Here is a 9,576-nt window from a genome sequence, read left to right as displayed (position 1 = left end):
TCACTCACTCACTCACTCATTCACTCACTCACTCACTGACTCATTCACTCAGTCACTCGCTCACTCACTCACTCACTCACTCACTCACCCACTCACCCACTCACCCACTCACCCACTCACCCACTCACTCACCCACTCACTCACTCACTCACTCACCCACTCACCCACTCGCCCACTCGCTCACTCGCTCACTCACTCACCCACTCACCCACTCACTCATTCACTCACTCATTCACTCACTCACTCACTCACTCACTCACCCACTCACTCACCCACTCACCCGCTCACCCACTCACCCACTCACTCACTCACCCACTCACCCACTCGCTCACTCGCTCACTCACTCACCCACTCACCCACTCACTCATTCACTCACTCATTCACTCACTCACTCACTCACTCACCCACTCACTCACTCACCCACTCACCCACTCGCTCACTCGCTCACTCACTCACCCACTCACCCACTCACTCATTCACTCACTCATTCACTCACTCACTCACTCACTCACCCACTCACTCACCCACTCACCCGCTCACCCACTCACCCACTCACTCACTCACTCACCCACTCACTCACCCACTCACCCGCTCACCTGCTCGCTCACTCACTCACTCACCCACTCACTCACTCACCCACTCACCCGCTCACCCGCTCGCTCACTCACTCACTCACCCACTCACGCACTCATCCACCCATCTGCTCGTCCTCCGCCCGCAACCTTGCGGAAATGAGGACAGGTGTTTGCCTGGGGAGGGCTGGGCAAGACACCACGGACAGGACTATCAGCTGGCCCTTAGTGCTGTGAGCAAAATGCCGGGGGGATGCGGGGTGGGGAGGGGTGGCTGCGGGTGGGGGAGAGGCTTGAGGCCATCTGAGCAGGGTTGTCACCGCTGGGAAGCCCAGGGCTCACTCCCTGGCAGGAGCCTCCACGCCCTCACCCTGGCCAGCAGGAGGACCTTCCTTCTTCTTGCTGGAGGGCTCGGGGCTGACCGTCAGTTTCACTCGGAGGGTCTTGCTGCTGCCCGACGAGTGGTTGACAGAGGCGTCAACGACCTCGTAGATGGTGTGCATGAGGCTGGACATGTCCTGGGACGGGCATTGGTGTCAGCGATATGGCAGACCTCAGGGGGGACACTGCCCACCCTCACTGCCCAAACCACCCACCCCTGGCAGCCTCCCTGTCCATTCACGCAGCATCCCAGACAGACATCATGTCCACGCAGCCACATTTAGCCTTGTGTATGCCTCTAGTGGCCTAGAGGTGACCCTGCTTTTGCTGGAATCACGTCTCTCTGACCTCGCACACCAGAATTCACGTCCAAAGCGCTCAGCAACCAGATAAATGATCAGAGCTTCCCACTGAACCCAAACACGCTGATTTCAGTGTGTGCATGTCCCATGCAATCCTCCTACATGTCTGCTCCCTTTCCAGGAGTATTTGGCATCCTGAACACACAGCCCAGCGGAGCAGAGTGAGGGGCAGGCTAGGACCCTGGCTGCCCTGCTGAGGACCTGCAGGTCCAGGCTTGACTGAGGGGGAGTCACGGCTGCAGAAGCAGACCATGCAGGGCTCGGCCAGGACACAGGCGCAGACAGCAGCGGTCACAGGCCAGCGCGAGAGCCTCACAGTGGGTGCCCTCGTCCCACTGCCCTCCCGCCTCCCAGGAGAGGTCTCAGCTCTCCTCCCTCCTTAACTCAGACTCAGCCTGTCTCCCCATCTCAGGGACCAGTGTCGTCGTCTGCCTGTCTGTCTGCCTCCCAGGTCCAGCCTGATTCCATACCTAGGAGTCCAGCCCGTGAGCTCCCTTTCCATGCCTGGACTGATGAAACACAGCACGTTACCTCCCTGGTGACCTTCCCACTGTTGTCAAAGTCGTAGAGTGTGAAGGTCCACTCCTGGCGGTTGTCCTCCTCCACGGAGACGTCACACTGGAGAGCCTGCAGGCGGCATACGGGGACAGAGGACAGGAACCATCACCCTTGCCTCCAGAGTCGGTGCTGGGACTCAGGATGGGAGTCTTCCCCCACAAGGCCCACAGCCTTCCACACCATCATGCCAGGTGGCCCGTGACCCCACAGAGGGTAGCGTCTCCTGAGGCTTTTCCAAGGAGTCTCTTTTGGACATGGCTTGGGGGTCTTCCCAGTTTCCAGTCTGCAGCCAAAAATGGGCACCCAGAGGGTAGTGTGGCCGGAGCAGAGCCCTGGAATCTGCAGACCCTGTGCCTGCCTGAGTCCTCCCCTCCTAGTGTGGACCTGGCTTCATGCCCAGTGACTCAGTTTTCCCATTGTGATGCTGTCTGCCCATGCAAGTGCTCAGCGTCACCCAGAATGAGGGGAGGCCACGTGACTGTAAAGTGTTGTCTGTTCCAGAAATCTCGATTCAAAACCCAAGGAGACCTGCTCCTCCCTGAGCCCTGCACGTGCTCAGCCACACTCCCTCCCGCCTAGAAGCTTCTCAAATTATTTAATGCCACATCCACCAGTTTTGGCTAAATTTGTAGCAACATTTGTGCCCACCCGGGCCTGCCGGCTCTGGCAGCATGTCTGAGTTTTGCTTTGACGCCTCAAACTGGCTGAGCTACAGGGGAAACCTCCCTTTGGGGCCAACACGCGTGCATCGCAGCCCCGGGGACACGGCTGCATGAGCGAGGGGCAGACCTACGTCGATGTTCAGGCGTTTCTGGCCCAGTCCTCGCGGGACCTCGTGGTTCGCTGCCCTCTCGCCGTCATCCGCGTTGAAGAGCTGGCCCGGGCCCTCATGGCCCTCGACCTTCTCAGGGGGTAGCGCCACTGGAGGGACGAGAGGAGGGGAGGGAGGGGCCGGGCCCAGGCAGGTGACGCGGGTGCAGAGGTGACGCGGGAGGGAGGGGCCTGGCCCAGGAGCTATTGCCGCCCTCCCCTCCCTGAGCTCCGATCCCTTCAGCCGAGAACCTGTCCTTGTGGGACAGGGGGGCCCCAAGAGACCCATGTGGAGAGCAGGGAGACCCTCACCTGGGTCGGCCACAGCTGGTGCGCCCTCCTGCCTCTGTCTCACCCAGCCCACAGTGGCTCCTGATGAGCAAACTGTCCCCTCAGGGCTTAGGGTGCGTCTGATGCTGCAGAGTGCAAAGTCGGGGGAAGCCCCTTGGGCCCACAGGAGGGTGGTCCTGCTCAAGGGGCCCCCAGGGTGGTCCCTGTGTCATCGGGTTTCCTCTCCCCATCTACATGGTCACTTTCCCAACAGCCCTCAACTCCGGAACCTGCCACCCACGTGGGTCGCCTGTGCACCAGCTGAGCAGACTCCCTGTCCCCAGCCTCTGGGTGGGGATGGATGAAGGGTGCTCTCGCTTCTGGGGCTTCTTTATTCTCCAGGCCTCACAAGCCGTGTCCCAGGATAGGAGCCCAGGCCTGTGCTGGGTCAGCACCTGTGGACAGGTGCTCATCCAGATGTGAGCTGGGGAGATGTTCAGAGCCCGAGTTCCCGAACAGGAGAGCCTTGAAGTCACTCAGCTTCGGCAGCCATCTTAAGATGGCCCTGCTGGTTGGCTTCCCTGCAACCTACACCTGCCCCACAGGGAAGCCTAGGGTGACCTTTCATATGCTGCAGATGCACATGTGTGGCAGTGACTTAGGTCAGGCCAACATTGCTCACACTGACAGTTTAGGATGAGCTTTACACCAGCACAGGATGCCAGACTCAGATCTGACTCGAGAATTCACAAATCACCTTTAGGACGAGCCCAGCCTTCCCCCACCCCCATTAACACAGACTCAGGGAAACTCCAAATACGTGAAGTAAACAAATGCTCAGTCTCAGGCCATCGTGAGGACCTTTTGCTTCTCTCACTGCCAGATCCAAGTTGCCTGTTTCATGTAAGCCTCCCTAAGTGAATTGTGGTACCAGGAGCATTTTAAGAACAAACTGCTTTAAGACTGGGCACAGCTCACTCTGGGGTGTGGTGGGGGTTTCCTGTTATGTACCCTGAGTACAGGGTAGAGACTGTGAGGTTTGGGGAAGAGGAGTCATGAGATCTGTACTCACCCTCCAGGGGACACGGGTCCTCCCGGAAAGGCCCCTCCTTGAGGTCCCCGATGTGCAGCTCCTGCAGGGAGGACAGGGCATGAGTGATGGGGCAGCTCAGATGTGCAGACGGGAGGTCTGGGCAGCTGGAATTGGAACCGGACACCAGCCTCAGGCCTCCTGGGGTGTCTCCATCCCTGGATCCAGAAACAGCAACCCCTGCACATCTCATTCAGCCTCAGATTTTTAGAAAGAAAAACATAGACATCCCTGGTGTTGTCAGGTTCCATCTGAACAATTCCAGAACCAAGACGCTGCTGCCTGGAACAAACCCCCCTGGTTCCACGTGAGCCCCTCGCTCGGGACCACCTGGAGCTGAGCCCACGTGCTGACCACTCTGCCTGCCAGAGGCTCAAACACAACCCCTTGCCCCGCCCAGCTCCAGCTCACGGCACTCCCTCTAGGCGCCACCCCGTAGCCGCCCTGAGCTGCTGAGGGGACGAGGGACCCGACCGAGAGAGACCTCCGGCTTTGACATCTGGTCCCAAACCAGTTATGGAAAAATGGGGAAAGAATTCAAACACATCTGAAGAATGTTTTAGCCAAGAAACTCTGCAGAACAAAAGCTCGCATGATTGTCAGAAATAATCCACAGAAGTGAAGGATACGGAGAAAGGAGACACGTAAAATGTGACCAGCGTCGCCGTCTTGAATCACAGGATCCCACGTGGCAGTGCAAACGCCGAGCCCCTCAGCCCCCTGCTCACCGATACGGAGAAAGGAGACACGTAAAATGTGACCAGCGTCGCCGTCTTGAATCACAGGATCCCATGTGGCAGTGCAAACGCCGAGCCCCTCAGCCCCCTGCTCACCATCCCCAGCAGCGTCTCCTGACCTGACCCTGACGCTTCTGCTCCGACTCCGGTGGCTGCCAGCCTAGCCCAGCAAGGAGATGCAAGGCGACACTCAGACCTGTGCCCCGGGGGCCAACGAGAGGCTGAGTGCCTTTGGCACCACACTGGGGAGTGCCCACGTGTGGATACAGACCCAGAGGCTGCTTGTTGGGACTCCTCTCACGGTCCCCATGGCTTTATCATTTCTTCCTGACGTGGAGAGTCACCCCAAGTCACCTGAGGCCCTTTATCTCTCCCTATCTCCAGGGGGGCTGCAAGTCCTGCCTGGCATCCCTGGAGTCTGACTTGGGCATATGCCCCAAGACCCCTGGCTCGGCAGACGCCTACAGGGATGGGGACGCTGGCCAGACACCAGCTCCCTCCTGTCACTGCAGGCATCAGTCAGGGTCCTCACAGGGGGCTGTGAAGGTTCTAAACAGATTTGCTGCCACCCCTCAGTCGTGGGCAGTGGGAAGGGGCCTGGGCCCCCAGCTCCCCCACAGCCCACAAACGGGCCCTGAAGTCGCCTCCAACAAGGCTGAGAACTGTTGAGTCAACAGAGGGTCTCGTCAGTCCTTGTGGTTGAGCAGACTGACTGGGATCACAAGTCACCGAGAGGCTCAGTCCCCACTGGCCATGCCAGGGAGACTGCTGGGTGGGCTGGGGGCACCTAGGTGGACACAAACCACTCAGGGGAGGGGGCCACAGCACACCCAGAGGGTCTCGTCAGTCCTTGTGGTTGAGCAGACTGACTGGGATCACAAGTCACCGAGAGGGTCAGTCCCCACTGGCCATGCCAGGGAGACTGCTGGGTGGGCTGGGGGCACCTAGGTGGACACACACCACTCAGGGGAGGGGGCCACAGCACACCCAGGGACCCAGCTGGAGGCAGGAGAGCTTGAGTTCATTTTAGTAAGAAACAAAAACACCAAATCGGTAAAAAGTACCATTTCCCTCCCTGACTGCACAGCGATGGAGTTTGCTCGAGCCCCAGGAAGCCCCTTCATGTCACACTCAAGTGTCCTTCTGACCCGGAAGAAGTTCCTCACCCACTGGACAGGGGGGAGCTCTGTCCCAGGCAGACATTAAGACGAAACCCCATAATTCCTAAAAACTTGATCTTTGGTTAATTTTTTTTCAGCAAAACCAAACCAATGTGTGAAGCTGTGATCCCACGTTTTTGTGGGGTGCAGGGCAGCGCCCAGAATCCCAGGGAAGTGGCCTCTGTGGGCTCAGCTTCCCCCTGGGAGGGTCCAGAGTGTGGGGGCTGGCAGGTCCTCGGCAGGTCCAGGCGCTGAGAGTCAATATGAGGGAAGCCAAGGCCAGGGGTGCAGGCTCTGAGTCCCTGTCGAGTGCTGCGGGGAGGGGCGCGTGGCCCCAAACACCAAGGCGGGCACCCCGAGGCACTGGCAGCACGGTCCGGAGGCCTCAGCTGGGACTGTCCCCCGTGAATGGGGGGGTGGGGGGTGGACAGAGAACCTGCGTGCCCTCCCCCACCACGACCCGGGAGGGGGCTGCTGGTCAGGGAACGCCGAGACGATTCTCCTCTCATTACAATTGCGGACATAAAAGGAACGGATCTGAGAGCCCTCTGTGCACAGCACTTCTCGCCCAAAGAGCTCTAACTAAAGTCACTTGGTGAACTGGCCAAAGCCCCTGAGACCTGGCATCACTGGCCGGGAGGCCCTCAGCTTCCAGGAAAGTGCCAGAACCCAGAGAAGCTCTGGAAGGAAACAGCAGCTAATGGCTGGACTGACGGGCCAGAGTCTGTGGCTTCCAAGTCGTCCCCTTGACTTGGCTGAAAACGTCAAATGAAAAACAAAACCACCCACATGCTCCACATGTGAAGTTAAAATAGCTGAAAATTCAAAACTGTGTTCCATTTCTTGTTTTGAGAACAATCCAAGCACTTGCTTTGGGGGTATTGCGTTGGTTACAGACAAGAGTATCCATGCATGGGCGGGGGATGCTGCCATGCAAGACAGAAGGAAACTGCACAAATCACTGGTTCGCCTCCTGGAGACACTCCCAACGCTACAATCTCCAACCAAAGTCACGGCAACCAGCCAGTGTTACAATAACCAGCCAGCGTTATGATAACCAGCTCATGACTAGATTCCCTAACGTAGCGGGAAATTCCATTTGAAAAAATACACATCTACACAGACCCCAACCTTAGAATATGCTGTTTTTTCTAAGAGCTAAATCAATAACTACCTTTGAGATGCAGAGAGGATCAAACGAGGGGAAAAAATGAGCATTTGTGGGGAAAAGTAATTCTGGTTTCTGTGACCGGTGATTTAAGTCAAATCCGTCCTGGTTACATAAAAATACCCTTTAATCTACGCTATTTCAGCTAAATAGAAGGGCCAAGAACTTTAATTGCAACGTATAAAACCTGGCCCAGGGCTGCTGGCCAGATGTTCAGCCCCTCACCTCCCCCGCCCCGCAGGGTGACTTCCCAAGGCCCAGTCCCCTACAACGCGGGCTCTCCAGCGGCCCGGGCAGTCTGCATCCATCTCCTGACGCACCAAGCATGGCCCAGCCTCTGCAGCAGCGGCTTCCAACCAGACCAATGTCCTGCCTGGGGGCCTGCACCCAGCAGGGACACAACACATGTTGGCCCCGTCACTGCCTGAGCAGTATGGCCCCCCACCCCCACCCCGTACCAGCATCTCCTCGGGCAGCTGGAAGAAGGGTCCATCCCGGGTCCCACCAAGACCTCCCGGACCAGCACCCCAGGCACCCCATGCTTTATGTGCACCCAGGCCACCTTCTGCACATCCACATTAGGCACCTTCACTGTGGGGTCCCCAGGGTCCGTCCTGCTCTCACTCCGTGGGGCGCTCAGGGAGGCTGCCCTGGTTGGTGGGTCAGCTGCCCACAAAGGCCACAGACCACATCTTCTGCCTTAACTTGCTCTCACTCAGACTCCACGGGTGCCCGCTCCTCGAACCACAAGCACAGAACTGAGTTCTTTGCCCTCCCCAGCAACCAGCCCCTGTCCTGGACTCTGTCCCCAAGAAAGGCCCCAGGACAGCCCAGTCACAGACCATGAGACATTTCCCACAGCTGTCCATGGGTGGCCAAGTGTGGGGCGACTTCACATAAAACCTCGGCTCCTGACTTCCTTCGACAGCTCAGAACGCCAGTATGTTCCCGCGTGCCAGCACCCTGGGAGCCCAGCAGCTGTGCAGAGCTCCACCCACCCTGGAGGTGTCTGTCCTGTCAGCATCGTGGCAATGCTGTGCATTCCCACGCAGGGGCTCTGGGAGACCCCACCACAGGCCTCTTCAAGGTGCCCCTGGAGCTCTGGAGGTGCCAGCTGCACACAGACATCTCTAGGAGCCGTGTGGAGAGGAGCTGGCATTCTCTCTCCCCACTGGGGCAGGTAGCCCTGAAGCCAGCCTCATGCCAGCCATCTATGGTCCAAGGTGTCTCTCTCCAGGACTTGAAAATGAAAAATGGATGCTGTCCCCTCCAGGGCCTCCTGCATTGGCAGGAGAGAAAGCAGCCGTTGGTGCCTGCCCTGGTCGGCTCACCCCTTGGGCATGGCGTGCAGGCAGAGGCTCCCCGGCCGGGCTGGGGACTAGCATGGCACCAAGGGGGGAAATTCCTTTAAGTCTCTCTCAGGGTCCTAAGCACCAAGATGCATCTTTCCGGGAAGAAGACAAGATGCAGGAAAACAGCTGCTTCGTCACCACCTGCCCTGCAGGGCCACCTGCCCTCTACCCACGCAGCCGCCCCATCAGCCGAGTGTCCCGCACGCCCTGGCTTTTCATGAAAACATACACACGTGAGCCACAGTGAAGCTCACAGCCCTGCGGCTCACGGCCCAAGCCTGGTCTGGGATTCTGGTCATGCTGGTCCCGGCACACGTGAGGTCAAAGCTGTGCAGCCTCTATGAGGCTGGGCTGGGAACACCCGAGTCCCACATCTCCTCAGAGTGTCCTGGAGGTGGCACAGGAGGAGGGGGCTCCATGTGGATGGGAGTCCAATCGGGGGGTGGGGGGACAGAAACAGAGAGACAGAGACACAGAGACACAGAGACAGAGGGCTGGGGAGGAACACGCAGGGAGAGAGAGAAGGGAGCAGGGGCGTGACAAGAGGAGGGGACAAGCAGGTACGTTGGGCAGCATTTTCCCGAACTAACTGTTCTTGATGGGACAGTCACGTCGCTGGATGCCCCCAGGTCCCCTGGAGAGGGTTGATGTGGGAGGCTGCGGGTGTAGGACAGGCCACCTCAGGGCCACGTGGGAGGGGCTAGAGCTGGGCGGGGTCAGGGACAACGCCTGGTGCAGGCAGTGATGACCTGGGCCAGGTCAGGGAGGCTGGGAGGCACTGGGCTCCTGTCTCAGGGGCTGCTCGGATGCTAGACGTGGGGTGAGGTTAATGTGGGCATCGCACATGGGACAGAGTGGACCCTGGGACAGAGGCAGAGGGTGAGGCCAGATCCCAAGGAACCCGAAAGGGCTGGGATGCTCTGCAGGAGGTGGGAACAGCTGGGGCCAGGTCACTGGTGCTTTTTGGGAGGGGCCAGCAGGGAGCAGGCTCCAGGCGGACAAGGACAGGAAGGGCCACAGCCTTGGCTGGCGGGGCGGGCACTGTGCGAGGCGCCGTGGTGGAGGGTTAGGGCCGGCGGGAAACGGGAAGGAGGCCGGGGTGGGGGGTGGGGGGCT

The 9,576-nt window shown here is 59.0% G+C and overlaps 1 protein-coding gene across 1 annotated transcript in view; it reads right to left on the bottom strand.

The window, feature by feature from the left end:
• Positions 1-910: 910 nt before the first annotated feature.
• The window catches only part of LOC103607949, a 16,291-nt gene continuing 7,625 nt past the window's right edge, over positions 911-9,576 (bottom strand). The window contains exons 6-9 of the mRNA XM_008592401.1: positions 4,026-4,150; positions 2,667-2,794; positions 1,847-1,942; positions 911-1,090 (exon numbers count right to left, since the gene is read on the bottom strand). Of these exons, the coding sequence (XP_008590623.1) occupies positions 911-1,090; positions 1,847-1,942; positions 2,667-2,794; positions 4,026-4,150 (529 nt within the window). The remainder of the gene's footprint in view (positions 1,091-1,846; positions 1,943-2,666; positions 2,795-4,025; positions 4,151-9,576) is intronic.

This window comes from Galeopterus variegatus, unplaced genomic scaffold, assembly GCF_000696425.1.
Source record: "Galeopterus variegatus unplaced genomic scaffold, G_variegatus-3.0.2 Scaffold7889, whole genome shotgun sequence".
Lineage (NCBI taxonomy): Eukaryota > Metazoa > Chordata > Mammalia > Dermoptera > Cynocephalidae > Galeopterus > Galeopterus variegatus.
The sequence above is the reverse complement of the archived record's forward strand: the minus strand, read 5'-3'. Positions and strand labels throughout refer to the sequence as shown.